This window comes from Mus pahari, chromosome 12 (genome assembly GCF_900095145.1).
Source record: "Mus pahari chromosome 12, PAHARI_EIJ_v1.1, whole genome shotgun sequence".
NCBI lineage: Eukaryota > Metazoa > Chordata > Mammalia > Rodentia > Muridae > Mus > Mus pahari.
In genome coordinates this window covers 21,405,692-21,431,617 of record NC_034601.1, presented here as the reverse complement: position 1 = coordinate 21,431,617, position 25,926 = coordinate 21,405,692, and the positions used below count along the sequence as shown (strand labels likewise).

The following is a 25,926-nucleotide window of genomic DNA, read 5'->3' as shown; positions in this document are numbered from 1 at the left end:
CCCCTTCATGTTGCACCTAAGAGTGAAGGACTGCAAAGAGCAAGCCCACATAGACTCCAGAAAACGATTGTGGGCCTCACTTCCCCAAGTGCTGAAGATAAAGCAACACCGTCGTCTTCTGCCATCCACAAGGGACCCCACACGCAAAACTCGTCCCCCGAGGTCGGCCTCTCGCGACTGCGCTAGCTCTCAGGCAGCTGGAGCGCGGCTCGTGGAGGCTCGGCGGCAGGAGGAGCGTGTGAGCTGGAGGCGTCCCTTTAAGAGCGGCCAGCCGGGCGAGCCTCCGCCTCTAGGACCGCAGCGCTGCCGGCGGTCACCTGGGGCTGTCGCGCAGCGGGATCACGGCAGGATCGGCGCGCTAACCCTCGGAGTCGGAGCGGGGCTCGAACGTGAGTTGCGGCGGGGCAGGCAAGGAGCGCGACGGTTCCCCCTCCACGGGTCCGGCGGAGGATGCGGGAGAGCACGTGGGTGTCGCTGCTGTTGCTGCTACTGCTGCCCGCGCCGCAGCGGGGGGGACCCCCGGACGGTCGCCGGTCCCCGGAGCCGGAGCCCGAGCGTGGCCCGCTGCAGCCCTTCGACCTGCTCTACGCCAGCGGTGTGGCTGCCTACTACAGCGGCGACTACGAGCGAGCGGTGCGGGACCTGGAAGCCGCCCTGCGCAGCCACCGGCGCCTACGGGACATCCGCACGCGCTGCGCCCGCCACTGCGCGGCCCGCCGCCCGCTCGCGCCCCCCGGCGCCGGCCCCGGAGCCGAGCTGCCCTTCTTCCGCGCGGTGCTCGAGCGGGCGCGCTGCTCCCGCAGCTGCCAGAACCAGCGGCTGGGCGGCCCCGCGTCCCGCCACCGCGTCAGCGAGGACGTGCGCAGCGACTTCCAGCGCAGAGTTCCCTACAACTACCTGCAGAGGGCCTACATCAAGGTACTGAACGCTGCTGCGCCTATCGCCGGTGACCCTAGGGTTGGCTTTAGGGGGTGGGGTGGGAGGGAGCATTGCTTTACAAGCCATCCAGCCTTTAGCAGTGGCTCTGCTTTACATGCAAGTAGATGCCCAGAGACTTAGATGAAAGTGGGCAGATCAGCTTAGCTCTCTGTCTCAGCATCGTCTTCACTCGCAAAAGTGAGCTGTGCCAAGAGGATCATATCAAAAGTGTCTTTCAACACTTCAGGTGGTTGTGGTCTACCTAGACGCTAGGGTAAATTCCTTGACATAGCCCATTCCTGATCTCCTTTTGGCCATCCCTCCTACTTGTCCGTCTGACCTTCTAAGTTTAAGAATCGGCCCTAAACGGTCCTAAAAGTTATTTCTCTTCAACTATAGGAGAGCAACGGTGGGGAAGGGGGGCGTGGAGGAAGGATGCTTGAGGCTGTATGAGGCAATCTACTGAAAGTGAGGATTTCTTTGGTACTGGTTTAGGTTCCTGTGGTTCCCATCATTTACGGTCACTTCATCTCAGATGCCCAGTGCTCTCTGCTTTTACTTGCGTCTACGTAACTTCCCTGAAGTTGCTGTCAGGAGGAATACAATCAAAACTGGCATATCCCAGACCCCCAGTTAAAAAGACCTAACTAGATGCATAGCAAAAATGTAGAATGAATTCCCCAGCCCCCTCACTTGCACAAACTCATGTTTCTCAGGGTCACACTTTCTTCTTACGTTTGACTTTCTGAGTCAATATATCCAGGTCTTTCCCACAGCAGTGGGAGGAGTTAATAAGGCCACAACAGAGACCAGATCTCAAGAGCGTGCAGTGGCATGGTGCTGAAGTTCAGGAGTTGACTCGGTTGGGTCACGGAATGACAGAGAACCCAGAATCCTCACTAGGATATGTGTGTTGTCTGTTCCCCTGTGCTTTCCAATGGGTTTGCTAAAGACATGCATTACGTATAATAATACTGCTTTTTAGAAAGAAAAGGGCACAATTTTTCCTGTTCTTCCAGAAATCAGTCAGTTCTGGTAGAGGGACCGTTGAGAGCCAAAAGCAAAGACATTCTAAGCTGGTTTCCAGATCAGAATGTGGGTGATCCTGTCGTGTGGTCCCCATGTAGGGTCCTCTTGGGAGTCTGGGATGCAAGGGGAGCTGTGGCCATGTTGCTGATGGTTCTGTAGTGCCTGGCGAGTAGATTTTCACTTCTCAGGGAGAACAGCAAGAGAGAGGGATGCATACTCATCCTGTGAAAATAAATAGCCATGCAGGCAGCATGTGGACTGCTGTGATTCTGTAGGTATATATAATATGTAATACTAACATTTATTTCTCATTCCCTTGCTGCTGGTTCCCCATTAGAGGTCAAAGAAGATGAACCCATAAGTTGAAGGGGCCTTTTCTAATGACCGATTCACATAATTCACAAATTCTAAAGAAGGAAATGTTTTTTACCCCTATAGGAATTTGTTCATTACCACCTACAGGATGCATTAGAATTCTTTTCTCCTCTGTGCTTCATGGAAACTCTAAAGGTAGCCTTGCCTTCTTCTCAGGGAGACACACACACACACACACACACACACACACACACACACCAATACCACCATCCTATAGACAAAATCTCCTAAAAAATAATAAAGGCAATAAGAGATTTGGACTGTGGAATATTCCCTAGCAGGGTGACCAGCTCTTGTGTATGGGCATATGGTCATAGTGCCATGTATAACTGAATTTATGTAGTCTGAAAGCCGCATGAAACTGAATTGCTCTTGAGATCTGGAACCCCGTTTGCACTTAGGAGAGTCTATCCTAGCCTAGATATAACTCAGTGGAAACAGGAGGCTCCACAGAGTTAAGGAAGCACAGTCATTCTCAACTAGAGGATAAACACACTGCACTTGCTTTCAGGAGTAATACCCTTCCACATCTGGGATAATGAGCCCCTGAAGGCAACTGATCCCTGATGCTCATGAGTTGGAGAGTAAGAAGAGATAAGAATTGTAAACTCTGACACTTTGCACTTAACTTTCTTTTTTGAGGGATGGAGAACGGAATGTCCAGAAGAAAGGAACTTGCTCCTTGTTACCTGAGTGGTGTTAGTTCTGCATGTTGATGAAGTGAGCCAAGGGCTTATCCAGAGTCAGTCTGGGTTCTCTGGCTAATGGACTCCAGCCTGTGCTATGGCCAGAGTCCATGGTTGGCTCTGGGCTCGGTAGATTACACTGAAGCCAGGTTTGGACAGCTCCAGGGGTGAGCAAGTCCTTGTTTCCTGAAGTCCCAGGTATTCCTCTCTAGTACTGTTGTATCCAATCTGCACACAATCCTGGTGTATGGGAGAACTGAACCGTTATGTGGTGGTTCAAAGACATATTTTACGTTGGTATGCAAAGGCAGGGTAAGACCCATCCAACTTAAAAAAGTTCTCTCTCTCTCTCTCTCTCTCTCTCTTTTTTTTTTTTTTTGTAAGATACAATTCATCAGCCATAGTTTAAACCCTAAGATGTGGCTAGTAATGTGGTGTTCCTTGGAGAGTGCATAGTGACTGCTCTTTGCTACTGCGTGGAGCCTATATAGTGTGACCCAACATCTACAGCCTCTGACCCTTCCCCTTTCCAGGTCTATTTCCCCATGTCTGACACTTCGGATCTTGGCCTTGCTATTTTTCCTGGGAAGCTTGAAAGCCCTGGAATAGGAAAAGATCAGAGATTCAAGTTTGTTGTATCATACGCCAGCTTTCTATTTTCCTGTCTGTGAGATGGGGAAATACTACCTGCTTAGTCTGAGTTCAGTTTAAGACAGACTAGAGCCTGACTCTTAAGAAGCACTATGGTGCAGTTATTAAAGGATTCCCAGTTCTTTGCATGTTGAAATCATCACTAACACAGAGGAGACTTCTACGAGGCTTCCATAGTTCCCAGCAGCTGTTTTGAATGCTCCTGGCACAAAACTTTTCTCTTTTGTCTTTCTATTAAACTCCATCTTTAAAAGTTTATATGCCCTTGCTTCTGTGAGCTCCCTGGAATCAAGAACCACCAGATGTTTTTGCACTTTTCAAAAGAAAGAGCTGTCAGGCATGGATGCTTACTGGCTAGATGACTCTGTTACCTTTTGGGGCATGAGAACATGAGTGAATATTAGCATTTATGTCAAAAGGTCTGCGCTGGGTCATCAACAATCATATCTAATATCTTAAACAAGATGGGCAGGCATCAAAGCTCAGTATCCATCCATTTGTGACAAGGATACTAGCTCATCTTTATGCATGAGAAATAATGAGAGGCATTTCTGTGAAGGTCAATCACCACATTTGGTGGGGGTCTGTTTCCTGGATGTCAATTGGCGTGAAAAGCAGCAAGACAGATGGATTTCTTGCTATTTTGCCCTTAGAAGTTCTGGCTGTCGTTGCAGGCCCTTCCTGTTTTATCCACTTAGTTGATTTGATTTGTTTTCTCTCTTCTTTTTAAGTGTGCCTTTTGTTTCTATCACTTGAAGCTGCACTCCACCCGCTGTACCTATTTTATGAGCATTTGTGGCATTTTAAACAAAAGTAAGGGAGATTAAATAATCTTATCTGTGCCCTGCCTGAATCTTCTATCTTGGGGTTTGGTCTGCTGCTATGCATTGACATGTTACATCCTGGGTCTGGTTGCCTCATGGAGAAGAGACTCTTTGCACACATCAAGTAATAGGGCCTGACCTTGCTTCTTAATTTAAAACTATTGGTTGAATAAAGATGCTGACAGCCTACAGCTGGGCAGAAGAGAGGTAAGTGAGGTATTGGTTCCTGGGCTTGGGGTCAGAGGAGGACTACCAGGAGAGAGGGAAGAGGGTAGAGAGAGATGATGACATCGTAGGGTAGATGAGTCATGAAAACATGGCCATGAGGGCTGGCCAATAGAACTTATAGTGGCCCAGGTGGAATATGGCAAATCATATCTTTGGGTTATTGGCAGGGAAGTAGACATAATAGCATAGAGGGTACATACCTGTCCAGATGTACTGCTTTTATCTGGGAGCTGAACCAAAGGCAGGGTAGAAGCCGCCAATTGAAATTAATTATCGCAATGCATAAGGAACTTTTTTTTTTCTTCTACTGTTCCTAGTTGCTCAAAAAGAAAATGCAACAAGATAGCGCTGTTGTTTATTTCTTTCTTTATTTCTTACTTGAAACAAGCTTGCTCTTGCCCATTTTATTCTTGACTTGCTGCTTTGTGAAATTTGGATTAAGTGGAAGTGGGGGTGGTGCATTAACTTAGGCAACTCTGCCCCACCCTCAGACATCTTCAAATCCCTTTATCTGGACCATAATCTATTTGTAGTTTACAGAGAAGAAGAAAATAAACTCTGGTTTATAGCTGCTTTCACTCACTGGAATGAGTGCTTTCAGAGAGAACTGAAAGCCAGACAAGGATGCTTCCTGTGGCCTTTGTTGGTTCAGAAGAAAACCTGGTCCTGATCGGATATCTCTTTTCGGGGGTTTATAGAAACATGCACATTTGTCCTTTAGATATTTCAGGAGGTGTGGTTTTATCTTCTGCAATATTATTCTGAAATATTAGTTATCCTTCAGAAATGAGTCCCCCCCCTTATAAAGCCTTTCCTTTTTTGTCCTTGAATCATCAACATATGTCACTACCCCACCCTATGCCCTATTCCTTAGGAAGGAAACCTGTGAAATTCAGTGTGTAACCAGTTGCTTGGCCCCGCCTAGCCTTCCCAGTTGTTTCTGCTCTGCTGTGTACATCCAAAGACTGCCCAGCTCTTCACTAGTCCATTCCTGCAGCTGCTGCGTGCCATAGGCTCTGCCAATTCAATTAGATCCGAGCAGCGACTAAGACTAACTGCTTACAAGTTTTCTTCCTTCTCAGCCTGGGGCATCAGGGATTCCTTTACAGGTTTTAATCAAGGGAAGTAATACAGCTGCCTTCCTCTTATTTATTTATTTATTTATTTATTTATTTATTTATTTATTTATTTATTAAACAGACTCTGTCTCTGGGATTCTATTTATTAAATAGATTCTGTCCAATGATGTCAGTGATGAGAAGATATCAGCTTGTCTTCTGGGTGGGATTGACACGTTGGGAACTCTGTCTTGTGAAAGGAAAAGCACTGATTTGGCAGGGCAGTGCTCCTTTTGTAATGTAAACCAAATGAGAAAAGTGTGACTCTTTTAGAACCTTCTTCTCAGGGCTGAGGGACTCCAGGCCAGCTTCTTCTACTTAAATGACTGTGGTGGGACAGGGAAGTGGGAGAAGTCAGTTGTTGGTGGATTCTAGAAATGCAATCCAGCAAAGCAGAGAAATTGTCCTAGAGGATTCCCAAAGCCCATGAAGAATTCTATGCCCATCACTTAACAGACAATGTCACTAGCCCTAGATTGGTTAAAAACACGGAAGGTTGGGCTTTACAGTACAGGCATCCTACCCTCTAGTCCTGTGTCTTTTTGTTTGTTTGTTTTTCAAGTTCCACATAAAGGGCATAGCTGCTGGCCGAGGGCATCCTGCAGAGTCTGTGGTGCCTAGGGTGCCTATTGCCTTCAGAAGCAGAGCAGACAGAAAGCAAGCCTCCCTCTGCTCCCCACCCCCTTGCGTATTTTCATTCCCATGGTGCGTACGTACTTCATTCAGCCAACCGTCACAGTTGTCTGGTGGAAAATTTTGCATTTCTCATTAGGAACAATAATTTTTTTTTCCATTCCGCGTTCTTCCACAATTCTTTTTCTGTCTTTTAACTCATACCTCCTTTCCTGCTGCCTGACTTCCAAACTAATTTCTACCAGGCCTGTCCATCACTTGCCAAATTGACAAATAGAGGCAGCTTTCCACGGAGTGGTGTGTGTGTGTGTGTGTGTGTGTGTGTGTGTCCGTCCTTCCTTCTGTGTTTAGTACTACAGACTGTTGGGGAAGAGGCTGGGTTTGCTTGTACCCTGTTAAGTTGATTCTTTGGGGAAGAGGAAAAATAATAAAAGAAATCAAAGCAGAGAAGTAGGCAAGGTCAGGTTTCTGGTTCAACTAAAATTAAAAGCCTAGAACCTCTTACTTAACAAGATTTACAGTCGTGAGCATCTCCTGGGAACTTCTCCTTTACTTCCAGTTTTTTAGCACAGACTGGAGAAGATAGTCTCCAGATCTGCCTCTTTCTACAGTTTTCACATCATTTTCACAGAACATTGTGCGCCAGCCAGCCTTTTTACAGAGGAGGAGAATAAAGCCCACCAGAGGACTGAGTTGCTCAGATTGAATTAAATTAAATAGAAGCGCCAGAATAGTCTGAAGACTTCTTGAAGAACTGAAGGACCCAGATTCCCATAAGGCCCATGCCCACATAGGGTCCCAGTCTTCACATCTGATACGTAAGACTTAAGTGGAAAATGGAACATTTGTAATACAAGGTCCACAGTGTAAACTGCCAGCCATGATAGAAATTAGAGGATTGGTTTTATCTTCTTCCTACCTGTTCTCTTCAGGATACAGAACTCAACCACAGAGCTAGTAATAATTTCCACGAGCTCCACTCTCTCGCCCCTGAGTGTTTTGTGATTTAAGCAGTTACACCAACTTGATTGTTCAAGTTCCTCCAGATTCTGAGATTCTGGGACAAAGACTCTCAAGGAACACTGGTGATGCTGAACTTCGTGTGTATGGTGGTATCACATTGAAAGGACTGATTCTGAACATTTGTGTCTTCTCGAAAGTTCACCAGGAAGGGAAAGTCACAACCAAGTGTTGAGCAAGAAGAACTGGGTGTCACGGAGGAAGTGGTGCACAATGAATCCATTCTAGAACGCTAGTCTCCAAGAAGCCATTTGGGGTTGGAGAAGCAGCAACTCCCAGTGAATACAAAGGCCTGAACAGAAGCAGGCGGCCCTCCTCCGCACCAGTCAGCTCCTCAGCTTTCCGCAATGGTGCCCGCCACATTCATGGTGTAGCAGAGCCTCCAGGATTCTATTTTACAAACAGAAAATAAATCCCCAAAGAGATGGCAGCTGCACAAATTAGTGCAGAAATTTAACCAGAAAGTTAAAACCTGAGGTCTCTGGCCCCCCACTTCTGTGACCTTCCCATTGATGCTGTCTAGAGGCCTCCCACTGAAGATACACATGGTGCAAAACTAAAGTAACAGATGTAGCATTTCATGTAGATTGTCTTGTCAGTGAGAGTTCTAAAAATAAACGTTACAGTCTCATTGTGCAATGATATTGCTTGTATACTATTCAGCCTGTTTCCAGGGAAGATTTGCCAGTATCACCTGGGTCAATGCTATTCCCCATTGAATGAAGCAAAGAATATTTTCTGGATGAGAAAGGAAGGAATAAGAGCCAGAAAAGGAAAGTACCAAGATGTCAGAATTTCCAGAAGTCCAGGCTATCATAATTATCCCGTTGGAATTTATCATCTGAAAATAATTGATTTGGGTTTTGTAAAAGTGCCAGGACTCTACTGGAGATTGCAGTATAACTGTGCCAAGACTCAGACAAGGGCCAGATAAAGGTAAAAGATACAATAAGCAAATGAGTAAGAAACAGGGAAACATGTGGAAGTTAACTGAACCAATCTTTCTATTCTTACTCGAACCACTATTAAGAATTACTCTTCTTGCTGGATGCTAAATATTTTGCTTTACCTCTGCCAAAATCAATAATCTTGCATGTTAAAATCAACACACATTTAAGAATTAGGCACAGAGAATTCCTCTGCCACCAGATTTGCATGTCAAATTTATCTGAAATTAGGCTATCACAAGATTAATCCAGTAGACCATACAAATTATTTCCCAGTTGAAGCAAGACAAGGTTCTTAATATTTTAAGAGTGAACTTTGGATTATTCTCAGATTCTAATAGATGCCATTTACAAACAGTATCAGGGACAAAGACTTTCCCAGTCATTCATGGGTTCTAGAGGATTACCCAGGGGATGAATTAAATAGTGGGGCTGAGGACAAATTTCAGGTCAATAGGTTTATAAGTCTCTCAACATTGGCTTAACTCTCTAGAGAAGGGTAATTCTTCATAGTGGGAGGTGTTCTTTTTCTCCTTAGGCTGGTGAATATCCTCTCTGGTCTTTAACTACTCAGAAGTTGTCAGTAGCACACACCCCACCCCTTTTCCAGATAGTATGATAAGCACAGAATGTTCCTATACATGGAAAAGTATTCCTCAGACGCGCCACTTGCCTCACAGTGAGAACTGCTGGGGTAAGCAGTTCGCCATATTTGGAATGACTGCACACAGTGGTTGGAAGATCTCAAGTCAAGTTCTGACAATGGACCCTTGATGATGTCGTACCACCGATGAATATTTATGAAAAAGTTTGGCTGTACCTCGTCATCCCACTGAAAGAGAAATTCATGGGGACCAGGCTTTCTCCTTTAGGGGTGGAGCACTGGGCTTTCCTGCCATGGATGGCCCTGCCTTTCTGCCCTAGTTCAGACTGGAGGATAGAACAGAACTTTGCATGTTCTCTGCTTTTCATTCAAATATGACTCAACATGTTTTAGCGATGCAAATGAATATCTCTAAGTTGTGAACTCTAGACTTCAGAATATGTGCATGTACTACACACACACACACACACACACACACACACACACACACACAAATATACATGTCCTTCATCTTCAAAGTTACACAAACAGTATTCTACTGTGACTCTTGCGTGTCTTGGATTTAGACATGTATCTTCAGAAAACTAAAAGAGAGAAGTCAACTTCACAAGTTTCGAAGTGTGGAAAATCAGATGTGGGGTGGGGATCCAGGGAGAGAGAGGGGGGAGGAGAGAGATATGGAGAGGTGGGGAGGGAGGATATATAGAGATAAGGAAAATGAATGAAAATAAATTATGAGGTTGTACATTAAGAAACAAAGCAAGCCAGGTGTCTGGGACAAGAGGAGGCTGCTCTAAACAGCATACGAATGTTGCGCATTCCAATATGCCTGTCTCTGTTATAAAACCAGTCCTTCAGAGACAGCCATAGGTTTTCAGTCCCATCTCACCACAGCTCTAGTGCCTCTGAGGCAGTTGTGCCCAGAGCAGCAAAACCAGTTTCCTCTGAAGAGGAACAGAACCCTCTTGAGGGAGATTCTACTCGCTCAGCATATATACAAAATGCCATAATCCCTCTCCAGACTGCAAAACAAATAGTTCAGGGAGGCTCGCCCAACCGCCAAACAGTTGGCTATTAACTTTCATTAGAATGCCCTTCTTTTCCAATCAAAAGAATTTTTTAAATTCTTGAGCCCTTCAAGATGTAGCTTTTTTTTTAGGTCCTAGAGTTAGGGAGAAGAATATGGTATTTTATCTGTCTTCAAGAGGATCACAGCACATGCTGTGTGTCTGTGAGGGCACAGTGTATAGCAAAGCAGTGGGGTGAGCCATGGAAAATGCTTACCACAAGCAGGCAGGCAGGCAGGCAGGCAGGCAAGCAAGCAAGCAAGGCAAGCAAACATAAATAGCACAGCATACAAGTTAGTTAAGAATGCTAGCCATTTTAATATTTAGAGAGAACAGAAGGAGTGAGATCCTGTTAGAAGCAGAGAGAAAAGAACATGTGGAGAATTTGTTTAATAAAAGCAGCCATGGCTGTGCACGGTGCTTCAAACGCGGGACTCCTGAGCTTCTGAGACTGAGGCAGGAGGTGAGAGCTCCAGGCCAAAACCTGTCTCCATAAACAAAGCAAAACACAGTGAGATAAACACGAAGAGCACAAGGAGTTTAGAAGCTGAATTTGATGGGTCACTTTTCCTAAAGAATGCGTGCTTCTCTGAGAACTGGGATGGGGGAATACCTGGAAGGAGTTGGAGGAAGTGGAGCCATAATTGCAATATATTATGTAAAAAATTCATTGTTAATAAAATAATCTTGTGATAAATGATGTCTTGAAAGAGAATATAACTTGTAATTATAGAACATATTACCTCAAAGCCCAGTCCTAGTGGATTATAGTTTCACTGTCTTTAAATTTGTTAACTGAGATGCCATTTGCCACTTCGCAAGCTTCCTTGCAATCTTAGAGAAACTTATTTTCCTCGTTATGGCTTTTTTCTTTACCCTTTGTTTGTCTTAGTGTGTATCTTTATGAAGAAAAATAATTGCTAGCTCACAGAGTAATGAACAGATGAAAAAAAAAGTGATTGAGAAACCTACTCATGAGTGACACATGCTATGAAGGGTAAAGAGAAGCATTTAAAGGACAACACATGATGTCCACTGTGACACTCTGAAGGGTGACCAAAGGAGAACCTTCCATTGCTGTGTACATGTGAAACAGGCCTCAGAGCCTGTTATATTATTCCTGTTCTATAAAAGTTAAATATTTATGGAAATATGTATGTAAAATTAAATATATTTACATATACATACATACACACACACACACACACATATATATATATATATATATATATATATATATATATATATATATATATATATATATATATATATATATATATATATATATATATATATATATATATATATATATATATATATAGAGAGAGAGAGAGAGAGAGAGAGAGAGTGTCATTAAACTGTTCAAAGAATCTTTTGTGAGTGTGAAGCAGAATCAGGCTACAGTAAACACGCGCAGCCCAATTGAATCCAGAAAACTATCTCAGATCATCTTCCTGATGCATATTGTTTGTCAAACAGTTCATAAAGAGACCTAATGTGCCCAAACAGGCATAAAGCATCATTGAAAATAAACAGCCAGATTTAGCTTTGAGCCAGAGTATGTTTGCAAATATAATTCATTAGCAATAGTAGATTTGGGGTATTATTTATTACTGTGCTCCAGATAGGCTACATTTTTGGTATGGATTTTCTGACAAGCTACAGAGGGATGATCTGGTGAATCTTCACTTTGTAGTAAGGGTGCTGAGGGTGGATCCTGAGAACAATAACTCTGAGGTGGTACTACGAGTAATGACCTGAGCTGGAATCTGAACCAGTAATCCAAGTATCTCTGGTCACAAGCTCTGCGTCTGTGCACTCTTCTCTTGCCCCTCCCCCCTGTAATTTATTTATTTATTCACTTTACATCCTGATCGATCTCAGCACCCCTCCCTCCTCTCCTTCCAGTCCCACCCTCACACCCACTCCCCCCCCCCAGGAGGAAGCCCTGCCCCCCCCCATGGTTACATCATAACTTCCAGGCAGAGGGTAGACTTCTGAGGAGACAGAGAATGTCATCACTGTTTAGTAATCGCTCAGGCATATTTTGTCAGAGACGGTGGCTGCCCAGGAAGCAGGCAGAGAAGCCTGGAGGACTCACAGGTGGATCTGGAGCTGTTTACAGTTGAATGCCCCACTGGTATCAGCCCCTTCATTGCTTCCACAAGAACACTCTGCCAAGTGGGAAGTGTCTGGGGCATTTTCCTAACTTTAAATACTGTCTCTCTGTTCACTGTGACTGTCTCCTGCCATCTGATCCATAATCTTCTTCAGATTGTGGCTTCTATTTACTTCATTTATGAAGCAAGGACTTTGCTCAGGCGTATTTAAAGACTTCTGTCTCACATTAATAGATAAAATCTCTTCCACAGACCATCAGTTCTTGGGAATTTTAAATCCCGGTCAGTCTCTTTCTCATGCCAATCTCTTCCACCTATGGGAAAAGCTTATTTTGGGAATCAACAAATATCACGGGTATCAGTAATGCAACTGTGTCTTGTATAAGAGGCAGGTAATAAAGGAGTGACTCAGATAAAGCTGCCTAGGATTCAAGGAACTGTGGCTCCATTCCTGGCCCTGTCACTGAGCTTTATCTCTAACCAGTTAAGTTCTCCCTTTAGATAAGATCAGATCCCAGCCAGATGGTCTATAAGCACTCCAGAGCTCCTAGCTCCAAGCTTCACATCCTTTAGTGTACTGGTTTGTGGAATCTAGAGTGTACATATGGGGAAAAGCTGAGGAGCTAATAGGACATGAAATATACATACAAAGGAGAGAACAGACTTCCCAGTATAGCTGTCACTCAGTCCTTACCTTTGGACAGTGAATCGTATCAAGCAACATTTGCAAAGAAGACACACTAATGTTTAACTCTGTGGTGCTTTAATACAATAGACAATGTAGGCCACTTTCAAGAGAGACAGAGCTAGAGGGATAACAGAACAATGGCACTTGAGAAGCTGTTGAGACAGGTGAGTAGGCTAACAGAGGAAAAAGGACAATTTAAAACTTCTTGGTCCATTGGTGACCCTGTGTTCCATCCAATAGCTGACTGTGAGCATCCACTTCTGTGTTTGCCAGGCACTGGCATAGCCTCACAAGAGGCCACTATATCAGGGTCCCTTCAGCAGAATCTTGCTGGCATGAGCATTAGTATNTNGGTTTGGTGATTGATGATGGGATTGATTCCCGGATAAAACTTCTTGCTCACCAGCTGAGACAATGACCTTTGGTCTTTGTGATAATGAGGAATCAAAACACTGGGACCATGTGACAGGATTCAGAGAAGTCCTGTTTAATAGGAAATCTCTCCTTCCCTCACACTAGCAGATATTCTAAGATAGAGCAGGATAGCCCAGAAGAACTTCGGACATGAGACAGTCAGATGCTAACAGGGAGATCCTGTTTAGGTACAAGCACTACAGTGATGGCCAAATCAATGACATTTTCTAATGTAGCCTTCGTAGGACATTGTGGTTACAGAATTTAACCTTTACTCATACATTAGTCTGTAATTGTAACTTCTATTCTCTAATTGTTGTCTCCAAGGCTTACTGCCGTCCCCTGCTAACCTAGGCCTTGTCCTGGAAGCCTCTAGACTCCATGCAATCTAGTCTAGACCTAGAAAGATTCAGCCCCTGAGACCTGCTGTTTCTTCTTCTTTCTGAGCTCTGACTGGCTGGTTCAACTAAGCTGTTCTGGCTCCCCAACTCCTCTCCAAGCTGACTGACTCAGTATTGCTTCTTCTCTCAGACTCTCATGAATTGCTCTCCTTGACTTCAAACTAGATCTAGCAATCTGTTCTAATCTCATTCTTTGGCTTGTTCTATCTTTACCCCTGTATAGCTTGTTCAACCTGTCTCTGTGAAATTCTCCCAGTAAAACTGCCTCCTTCTCTCTCTTTCTCTACTGCTCTCTTAAATAGCTTCCTTTTGCTCTCTTCTTGAGAGTAGGGAAGATCCTATTTTTGTCAAATCTTTCTCTGATTCATCACTTTGTCTCCCACTCAACTAGACATCAGTTTCAAACATGAGTGCTTCTTTCCAAAAACTATGCTACCTTCATTGTCTGGGATTACAGTTATGCACTAAGGATGTGACTGTATTCCAGCCAGAGGGATTAAAGTTGTGCGCTAAGGGTGAGCCACACCATAACGAGAAATAGCTTTTTCCGGTAAACACAATCTCAGGGTTTACAGTGTGATCAAATATCCTGCAATCATTGTCATTGAAGACTTTCAAATTGGAAAGGCTTTTATTTTTGTGTCTTGTTTTTCAAAGTCCAGTTACCAACTTAGACCAGAGTTACCAACACATTCTGTAGGTAATCTACAAACTTTAAAACAGAAAGTAGATAACCAATACCAAGACTTTTAAGCATTTACAGGGGCCAGCCTTCTCAGATCAGTAACAGAAACCTCCTGGGTGAACAGCATCAGACCTTTGACTCAATCCCTGATAACATCTAAAATGGTTTTAGTCATTACAAAGACACCTGGAAACTTTAAGTTAAATGTTACATTTCCTGCAGCTGACCAAAACATACCTACAAAGAAGTGGAAGTGTGTATAACCCTCCTTAGAACAGACTAGGAAAATCATTCCTGTTCTGATTTCTTTCCTTTGTTATGCACAAGCCAATGTATAAACTTTGAGATTACATGAAACACTACCACTAGGATTCAGCTGCAAACATTTTTTTATTTTCTTTATTTTCTTTATTTACATTTCGAATGCTATCCCGAAAGTTCCCTATACCCCCCCTGCCCCTGCTCCCCTACCCACCCACTCCCACTACTTGGCCCAGGCCTTCCCTTGTGCTGGGTCATACAAAGTTTGCAAGACCAAGGGGCCTCTATTCCCAGTGATGGCCGATTAGGCCATCTTCTGCTACATAAGCTGCAAACATTTTTACCAGTACCAATTCTGTTTATTTTAAAGTGCAAAAGTGTCTAAACAGATAGTGTGTGTGAGACTATTCAAATAATACTAAATATCCAATTAAATCTTGTTAAATGATAGTTTAAAACATCAATAGAAGTTTATGAAAAATATTGAAACAGTATATTTGCCAGTCTCCTTTTCTCGTCTAAAACATTTCCCATACATAGTTCCAGTTGGTAAAGAGTGGATACTGGATCCCAGCATGGGTCAGAGTGGGAGCCAGTGGTGGGAAGGTCTTACAGGGTCTAACAGTCAGAGTGGGGAAGTCTATCAGGGAAGGAACAGGAAACACAATTCTGGCAGGAGTGATTCAAGAGTGAAACTAGAAACCTGGGCTCTCTCAACACCTTGGAGACAGCAGCCTGTGTTGGCACACCCCGTTTCCCCAGGTTATTTTGCTGCGGTGTACTCTGCCTGTTGGGAATGTCAGAAGCTTTAGCTGCTGTCATAGACTAGTTCTGACCCGTAGCCAGGAGAGGGCTTGTTTAGATGCTCTCCTCTTTATCCATTTGGCTGGCTGCGTTTCTAGGTGGCAGGCTTCTCCAGAGACATGGAACCAGAAAGGAAACCATCTCTATGGTCATCAGGTGCTGTGGTCCTTAGCCAGTCCATTCCCCCCCCACCTCCATTATAGTTTCCTTCTATGATTGAACACTGTTTTGTACACAATTTTTCATCATTTTTCAGGAACAGAAGTTTTCGCACAAACTTTAAAAGGTTTAAAGATCGTAGCGGTGGAGGCATTGGTGGCGATGATGAAGATGATGATGGTGGTGGTAGTGATTATGATGATTACAGTGATGGTGGTGATGGCAGGAAGGAGGATGGACGTAATAGTACTACTTGGAAGAGGTCTAATTCTGGGATTCTAAACAGGAGTTGCTAATAATAATATTGTACCATAAAAAGTGGCTCCAAAGTCTTTCTGATCTCAAATAAAATCCTATAGCCAACTTGGCTGGGAACCACTAAGCCATCTCTGGATAAGTAGATTATGTTGTAGCTCATGTAAGGTTCTGAAGGGGTGCTTTCTCACTTCTGCCTGTGAGCTATGTCAAACTCCCCTTTCACCTGGATCTAGAGACATGGAGCAGGCTTGTCAGGAATTCAATCTGTGAATTAATTCTTCACGAATGAGTAAATATTTCACCATCCCTGTCTCCTTTCCCAATAGTACAGGTAATGAAGACTTGATACTTGAGGATGAAGGCATGAACCTGCATGTTAGCTACTCAAAGCTAAGTTATTAGGTACCCCAGCCTAAGAGTGCAGCTCAGACAACAGAAATGCGCTTTTGCTCAGTGGAAGAACTCTTGTCCAGCATGCATCAGTCTTTAGGCTCTATCCCAAGGACTTTAAAGTAAACAAATAAGCAAATAGAGAATAGTAACTCTGTGTGTGTGTGTGTGTGTGTGTGTGCGCGCGCGTTCATGTGTATGTATGTGTGTGTGGGTTTATATGTGCGTGTATGTGTGCATGTGTGTATGCATGCATGTGTATGCATGTGTGTATGTATGTGTTGTATATATGTGTGTGTGTGCGCGGGCGTGCGCACGTGTGTGTGTGTGTGTGTGTGTGTGTGTGTGTGTGTGTGTGTATGTGTGTGTGTAGGAGACAAGTAAGCAAGGACAGGGAACATGAATAAATCCATCCCCAAACAAACCATCAGTACACAGTTCGTTTAATACATTCTATGTGAATCGACAATTCAGATTAGCAATAACAACAATGATGCTCCTGTGCAATGATTCCTTTTGCTGTAGCATATTATCTCAAGATAAATGTAGAAATGCCATAATCAGTACTTCTAGTCTCAAATTCTCATGCATATTTGATCTAAATAGGTAATGTCAGCACTTGGTAAAATTTTAAAACCTATTTATTGGCTTTGAAATATCTATTCTCACATACAAAAAATTGATTTCTCTATGATTCTTTGGAGAATTGCTTATTTTTAGATATTTAAATTAAAATAGTAAGTACACGTGATCATATTTCTCCAAAGGTACTTCTTTAGTGGAAACTGTAACTTTGGTAGATGGACTTATGATTAATCATAACGAGTCAGGTGAGATGCCAGGAGTCAGGACATTTTGACTCTGATTTTATAATAACCTGGCACAAGTTCTGTATCATGTTAGTGTACTTAACCTTTTTGTTGCTTTAGAGTCTTCATCTGTATTATACTCTGTGTGGTAGTGGGATCAGTTCCAAGTCTTTGCAAATGCTGAGGAAGTGCCTGGGCTCTGATCTATACCCCTAGTTAATGTCTTCATTTGCAAAGGAGGGGAAATGGAGTGTATAATCTTGGAATTTTCAACCAAACTCAGGAGCATAGTTCAATACTTGGCATATTTTCGCTGACAACTTATTGAATGTTACAGAACTATGCTCATCAGTTTGATCCTAATAAATTCTACCTTCCACAGCATAAAATTGTTATGCTTAGATAATAAAAATTTGAAAGTTATTACACTTCCACCTATGGCTCTGTACAGTGGTTGTCCAGGGGTGGAGCCGAACTGTTTGCTCTAATCACAGGATGATCAAGGTCTTTCTCTATTGCTGATGCTGTTTCCTGATGTCCTACAGTAGCATTTGAAAGTGGAACCTCTCCACACATTCATTCTTTTTACCTTCTAATCACAATACATACCAACTTTGTGATGCTTCTAGTAAACATCTAGGCAACAGTAATTAATGTAACTATTTTTTTTTTCTATAATGCTCCCCACCCCCCCACTCCCCCAGCCCCCCACACCCCCTATAGCCAGTAATTTGATCTTTAGTTCTAGGATTTACTGCTACTCTTACTGTGATTAGCAGTCTTAGCCACTAAGATACACTATATTCACTTGATCAGTGTATAGCACTATATAATAGTGCTATTAAAATCGAAAATGTGGCTGGGTGGTAGTGGCACATGGCTTTAATCCTAGTACTCGGCAGGCAGAGGCAGGGAGATCTCTATGAATTTGAGGCCAGCCTGGTCTACAGAGTGAGTTCCAGGACAGCTGAGGCTATACAGAAAACTCTATCTGGGAAAACAAGCAGACAAACAAACAAATTGCAAGTTTAATGGCATATTATTAATGGGCAAACATATAGGGCTAAGCATTAAGTGCTTCTTGATAGTTAACTGGTGCTTATGTAGGAACACTCGGTAGAAGCTACTGATGAGCTTATGTGAGTTTAAAAATGTCATAATTATTAAGATCCTAATGAAATTGCTTTGAAAATTGTAATAAAAGCATGCATTTCAAATTTGTGAAATGCACCTCTATTGAATATCTCTTTACATCTGAAATTATTGGTGGTCCATAGAGTAAGTCATGTGTGACTGCATTTTTGAGCATTGACATACCTTAAGTCCTTGAGAGAGTTATGTAATGGTTGCCTAGCTTCTGTTTCCAAATCTGGGAAAGAGGGCAAGATAGAGTGGGACCATGAGGATCTCATTAGAGAATATTCTTTACCCAGAATAGTATAGGCTTCTGGCAAGAACTCACTGCATAATGACTGACGCTGGTGCTGTTCTCATTATTATTTCCCTAGTAGCTTGACATCTGTCTTATAGAATAAAAGAGAAGTGTGTCAGTTGTCAGTTTCAAATCAAACCTCTAACTTTTAATTTTGTATTGTGAGCCTGAGGTTCACTATTTAGTCTCCGAGTTTCCCTGGGGAACTAAGTTGTGCATAGTTTGGCTTTCAGGCAGTAAGGCTGACTCACAGGCCCTTCTAAGATGTCAGTGCTTCTGAAACTGAGTTTCCCTCTCTGTAAAATAAGCAGTGTTAATTTGTTACACAAGGTTGCAAGGAGGACTAAAGAAAATGCATGAGACACCTTCAGTGTCCACAAATCTGCCTAGTGAAAGTCTCTACCTGACTCTCTCTCTCACTGGGAGACATTGTATCACAGAGAAGCTTCTTACGGTTGGCAAGGTAATTTGGAGGAGTTAATGAAGTGTTTCTTTTATTTTTCAGTACATAAACACACAGGCTCATAAGTTTACTATATGCTGAATAATTTACCCCAACACTTCCTACTTCACATAAATCAGATATGGGTAATAGAGATATAAAAGAACACATGTAGTTTCTATTTGCCCTTGAAATGCCTCTGTCCCCCTTTAACACACTCCAGACTCACAAACACCTTTATCCTCAGGGAAAGAGTAGAAAGCATACTTGGGGGTGGGGCGGAGCTGTGGGAGAAGGACCTTGGGTATTTGTATTTTCTTGCTTTGAATTGCTATGATAATATCCATTCCCAAGGGTTATCTAGCAATGGGTGGACAATTTAGCAATAAGAATTGAGAATTCAAATGAGACATTCTAGATGGGGTGCTTGAGACAAAGTGAGGAGGTTCGTGTGCCCACACCAAGAGTTCTCAGTCGGCCCTTCTATGGCAAGGGTCTCATTCTGGAAGCGCTGGTTATGGATTCTATCTCAAAACTGTCCTCTCTAACAAAGGGAGGGATTCAAATCCATTCATTCCACTCTTGAGTGATTGGAGACCCTTTGGCCTTATAAGACGTCTGTGCTTGCACATCTGGAGCAATCATGGGGGAGGGGGGTAGGTATGAGAATTAATACTGTTTTCAGTCAGAAGTTAACACAGGGGCATAACTAAATTTGGGAACACCTAAAAACTTTCTATCTGAAGCAGATAATATTGGAGACTGGATACTATTTCTAACTGGCTATCACATTTAGCAGATAACACAGCTGTATAAACAGGTCTTTGTATGGCTCTTGGTGTATATGCTGGTGCTTTGTTTGTAAACTACCTTGATCTATTCTGTGTAAACATTAATGTACAATGCTGAATTTCATTCTCTTGTCTGAGTTTCAGAATCTAAATAGGACACTGGAAGCAGTGGTTTAGGCTGCCATGTGACTAGTTAGTGCCATTGTCTTTTATATTATGTGGATTGGTTCTTCTTCAGCTATAATGAACCCAAATTAGAGCATGCTCTCCTTTATGGTTTCTGCTTAACTTGGCATAGCCTCCTGGCTTCTGCTGTCTCTTTAATCTTAATTTGTATGGGGTGTGAGAAAAACTTGAATTTGCATCTCTGCTCTTAACTTTTTGGATGAAGTTTGCTATCCTGTTACACTAGGAACTAACCATATGCAAAATGTTGGACATTGTAGGATTCTTTGTAAGGAAGATATATATTTATTGCTTACCATTTTTAGAAGTTATTCCTTATGTTTCAGTGAGACAACTCGCCATGAGTCAAATTCAAGCTTTTGTACAGCTGGATAGCGTTGGAAAGGGTATTTAATTTCCCTAATATTCAGTTTTATCATCTACAAAATGAGTGTAATAGCAAGCCTCAGTTTCATTGTAAGAGAAGCAGTTCCTCAGAGGGTTAGCATTAGCTGAGCTAATGTGTATGTAAGTTTTGTTTCAAGCATGCCATGGGTAGGAAGCATGGGCTGACTTTTTCTGCTAAAAACAATACTCGCTTGGAAAAATGTTCATGAGCTTTAGCAAGTTTTCAGTTTAGTATTGTTTATTGTGGCTGTGGAATATCCTTTATATAACAGTGGGATATACAGTATGCCTTTATACTCCTTTTTAAAAAAGAGTTTATTTATTTGATGTATATGAGTATAGTATCAAATGGTTACAGATGGTTGTCAGCCACCACATGGTTGCTGGGAATTGAACTTGGGACCTATGGAAGAGCAGGCAATGCTCTAAACCACTGAGCCACCTCTCAAGCCCCCTTTACATCCTTTATATATAACAGTGTATATATAAAGGGTTATAGGTAAGGAGCTCTTGGTAATCTCCCTGGCCACACCCTTTCTAGCCTCATGGGTTTGGGCCAGTCAATTTGCATCTTTGTATCTCTTGTTCTCTTGATTCTCTTTGGTGGAAGGAGAAACAGTGCTGAAGCCTGGCCTCTCCCCTAACAGCATCATCAGGAGGATATATAACCCTTTATGTAGCCATGTTGAGTGCTTTCCAAATTACACTGAATTATACACATGCATCTGCATACATCCCAGACTTATCAGTTATGGGTTGTACAGAAAGACTGAGACACCTAGTACCAGTTGTTGTGGGTGTACTGTCCTTAGATACCACCAAACAGCTATATCAGGGATGTGACCTTGAGTCAGCCTTTCCAAGGCCACCACTGTCCCAGTGGCTTAGGGAACCATGCCCAAGTTCTTTGGAAATCATGGGGAAAATCTGAATCAGTGAGCTGTTTAACTGGGTTGCTAAATTTAGCCCACTGCTTCACAGACCAAGACAAATCTGTCTAGAATGGTCCTTGTTGCTACCAGCAACAGGGGTCATAGAATTGAAGGACATCAGATATACAAGCAAGTGGAAAACAGCTTCCTAAAATAATGCCTTCCAGAGAAATTCCAAGGCTGGTCACAGTGCTGGAAACAAAAAGAGCTAACTAGGAAGTGTAGCTTATCTTGGGATTTCCGTGTTTGTGGTTCAGAGTGGAAGTGGCTATTGATGGGAAGGTGTGATCCAGGCTTTGGATGTGGGCTCACACTGGAGTTAGGGTGTGGAATAACAATATGCAATATGTGACACTCCACGAGTCTCATCAGTCAAGCTGGGGCTCTTTTCTGAGTAGCTCTTTCTGAATTCTGGCTGACACTCAAGGCTGCTAAACACTGCTCTCTATCCAAACATATGAAATCACTAGCATCAGTCAGAATCCTTTTAGTCTATGAAATGCAGTTTTTTTTTTTTCCTTCTGGGAAGCAGAGGTGACAATATGAAATGATTCCTTTTATTATGCAATAGGAAATCTAAATGACCTTATTGGAAACTTCCAATAAGCCCTATAAGCTTGAAAGAATTACTTTTCAGCTTTCATGGATCTTTTTTAAAGACTTATTTATTATGCATATAGTCCTATGCCTACATGTATGCCTGCATGTAAGCCTGTAGGCTAGAAGAGAGCAGCAGATCTAAGTACATTGTAGCTGTCATCACACACAGCAGAAGAGGGTATAACCATTACAGATGGTTGTGAGCCACCCTGTGGTTGCTGGGAATTAAACTCAGGACTTCTGGAAGAGCAGCCAGTGCTCTTAACCTCTGAGCCAACTCTCCAGCCCTTTCATGGATTTTTATTAAGGGCCAACATGGTGAGTATTACAACACCCCAAAAGTCTCACATTTAAAAAATTATTTCCCAACGCCGGGCGTGGTGGTGCATGCCTTTAATCCCAGCACTTGGGAGGCAGAGGCATATGGATTTCTGAGTTCGAGGCCAGCCTGGTGTACAAAGTGAGTTCCAGGACAGCCAGGGCTAGACAGAGAAACCCTGTCTTGAAAAGCAAAACAAAACAAACAAACAAACAAAACAATCCCATGTATCTCTTCTTGGGAGTCACTGTCATCTCCAAGCAGTAATGACATTGTGCTCATTCCCACAGCTATGACATTCTCATTGATGTCATCTTTCTCGATGACCCCGACTTCTAGTTTCTGCTTCATTACTGTACTTGCTTTTTATTTATTGTAGCTACCTACTTTGGAAATCCAACCGCCATGAGGCTATCTATTCTGCTATCCTTCTTCAACTTGTTTTGCCTTTATAAACTTTCCATCACTAAGGGAATCCCCTCAGAGCCCTGCCCTTCTGTTTTCATCTCAGCCTGGGCCAGCTGCATGCCTGTGGTGACACAGATGCAGAAGGCCATTTGTACTGCCATCAAGAGCAATCTTCCTGATGTGCCTTGTCAGGCTTTATGGTACTCACCTTTGTCCATTGAACACTGAAGTAAATGACACACAGCCTGTGTATGATGTCTGCTAGTTATAATGACTTTGCCATCACAGCTGTGGGATTAGAAATGTTGAGCAGTTTTGTGTAGATGTCGCTTAATACATTTTTCTCAAAGTTGATGTTCCAAATAATGTACAGTTCTTGCGTCAATAGCCATTGGCAGCATGCTTTTCTCTCCAAGTCTGTTTAATAATCTCTAAAGGGGGGTATGAATGTAAGAAGAATTAGGAAAGGAAGAGAGGGCACTAATAAGAGACACTAAGCAGGTAAAGCGAATGGGCGTTTGCATTTTTGTGTGGATGAGAGGGAAACGGAGAAGGCTCAGGGATGCAAATCTGGGTGAATGGCATATTGTGACTCTAACAGCAGGAAGAACCATGGTGGAGGGCTCGGAGTAGGGAAAAAGAATGTTACTTTCCCTTGTCTTTTGTCTCTGCCTGCTGTAAACATCTAATTATTTGTGCCTAATGGTCTTTCATAATACAGAATACATCATTGCTTCAAATGAATGGGCTTTCAAAATAATAGGACACATACCAGAGATGCTAAAAAAAGAGTTCAGGACCTGACTTCCAGAAGAATAATCCTCCTAGTCTGGTCTGAGGTTGCTAACGGCAGATGAGTAGAGTTGCAGGTGGCTTCTGGGAAATGCTGGTGTATCCTCGACCCTTTCCTGTCTAAGGAAGATGCAGCTCTGAATAGGAGCAGGTTCTAGATTTTGTGTCTTGCCCTTCTGGGTGGGATTTGTATAGGGCAGATGTTGACAGTTAGTGATGGATGCATGGCCTTGGGGGTAATTTAGTTAGCAATTTTTGCATGTGGTCTTGTGTTTTGGTTAAGCAGAAATATTAGCTTTTCCGAAGACAATGAGCTGAGACTTCCATTAACTTATATAGTCTCCAACACAGTCATATATCTAGCATTCTGTTAATGAAACATAGCAACAGGGCTAAAGCATCAGCCTCTTTCTTTCTTTGCTTTCTGTGGGATTTCCTTTAACATCCCATTCTCTGTGTATCTAGCCTTAACTATGTCAAAATGATGTGAAAACCTAAGAACGTCCCTTCAGCTGGCAAATGCTATGGCAGAAAGGACCCCGTGCTGCTATTTCCACTACTCTCTATGCTTTACCTCAGGCAAAAAACGGAATCGTCAAATTTGAGTTCATTGGTGCACCCTGGTGAACGTCATTTAGAGGGAAACTTTTTAAACTATATAAAGGCTTGTGTTTTGTTAGCAATATGATCAATAAATGCAAACACACGTAAACATTCATACTGTGGGATTGCCTGCGTTTTGGTTTGCTCACTCTAGTCGCTCTCTCTATTCACACAATAAAAATTAATGTCAACATTTAGATATTAACATCACATATTAAGTAATGCAAGCCTCTTCCCACGGTGGTGTAGAAGGAATAGAGACTAACCTTGTTCCTTTGTGGAAGGAGTAGCAGACAAAAAAAACGGTAACGAACAGTATGGTATGGTCTCAAGCAAAATCTTTCTGGGTTAGTTAGCACTAGTTGGAGTATGGGAAGCTCTGGGAAAGTCAAGGAAAACTCTGAGGACACATCCCAAAGGCCGCTGGAACAGGGCGGGATCCTGCAGGTAAAAGTGTGTGTCTGAAGATTGCTGTGCCGTGCCGTGCCGTGCTGTGCTGTGCCATGCTGTGTGTGTTCTCAGGGCAGTCCATTCTTGGAGTGCCTATGATCTATGCATAGTATAATGAACCCTGAATAGTATGACCCAAACAACTTAAGTCTCCAGAGATTTTGTCCATTCACCTTTCTCTACCAATTAATATTTGGTCTTCATTGTTTTGCTCAACACTTATTTGCTGCCTGTGATGTGGGAGGCCACAGGAAGGACACACACGATGGGATTAAAAAGAAGTTTACAATCTCTTTGAGACCATAGGTCTGTTCAGTTAGGTAGGAACATGTTTCTTTGAGTGATGCTCAGTGGAGACAGGAAAAGATGCTGTAAGTACACCAAGGCGGGAGCAGTTCTCAAGTCTGACAGCCCAGAGAGTCTCCCACAGAGAGGGGATCACTGAGCAGATTCTTTCCACTGTATGACATACACACCAGATCATAAGTTCTTTACTTGAAAACCAGCCACCTAGCCTTCCCTCTCAAAGGCTCCATTCATCATGTCTTTACTGTGGGATTGAAATGTGATGTGGTGTTGGTGTTACCAGCTAAATATGGAGTCAAAACCTCAAATTGCTTTCGGGTGGTAGCTTTGTGGTAGTCGAGTCTTTTTAAGCAGACTCCACAAATGGGACACCCATCTTGTGCTACCCATCCTCAGTGGGCTTAGGAAACCCCAGCATGACAAGCGGCACTTGTCTCTCGGTTCCTGACGTGTGTCTTCACACGTATCTCAAATGTCTCCATGGCTTCTCCCCGAGGAGTCTGCATTCCTGAGCCGACAGAGCCCAGAAGGAGCAGAGCGGAGGGTGAGATACACGGTCAGCATTTGTGACCATTCTCTGTCGTCAGGACAGACCACCCAGATCTCCCTCCTGCTTAGAGGGCAGCAGCGGAAGGTCACCGGAAAGGGGAGATTAAGCAGTTCTTAATAATTTAGCTGGAGGACCTAGAGGCCATCCTGTGCTGCACATTTTCAAAGGATGACTTTGACAGTTTTAATTAACGTCATCCCACGGTTCAGTCAGCTGGAAGCACCCTCAGTCATCTTGTGTGAATGGAGCTGGCAGCAGCCCTGGGAGATCAAATCAAAAGTTAGAGCAGGATTCGGTGGTGTGGAATGTCACCGTCTCTTCTACAGGGATTTCTTGCCTTTCCCCTGGTTCTCCTATACATTACATGCTCAGCAGGGCAAAGTGTGGGAAAGTTCTAGGGTGGCACAGATGTCAAAGGCCCCTTATGAGGAGAGAGCTGCATAGTCCCCATATTCCAACAACGACAGAAATGGTTTCTATGGTCATAGTGTGTGTAAAAATACAATCTAAATGTTCTAAATTTTACCACTAATCCTCAGAGGTTGAGGCAAGAGGAATGATTCTGAGACCAGAATGGGATAGACAAAGAGATCCTGACTCAAATATATATATATATATATATATATATATATATATATA

The 25,926-nt window shown here is 43.0% G+C and overlaps 1 protein-coding gene across 1 annotated transcript in view; it reads left to right on the top strand.

Annotated features, from left to right (window-relative positions):
- The first annotated feature begins 348 nt into the window (after positions 1-348).
- The window catches only part of P3h2 (prolyl 3-hydroxylase 2), a 143,240-nt gene continuing 117,662 nt past the window's right edge, over positions 349-25,926 (top strand). The window contains exon 1 of the mRNA XM_021209441.2: positions 349-918. Within this exon, the coding sequence (XP_021065100.1) occupies positions 451-918 (468 nt within the window). The 5' untranslated portion in view covers positions 349-450. The remainder of the gene's footprint in view (positions 919-25,926) is intronic.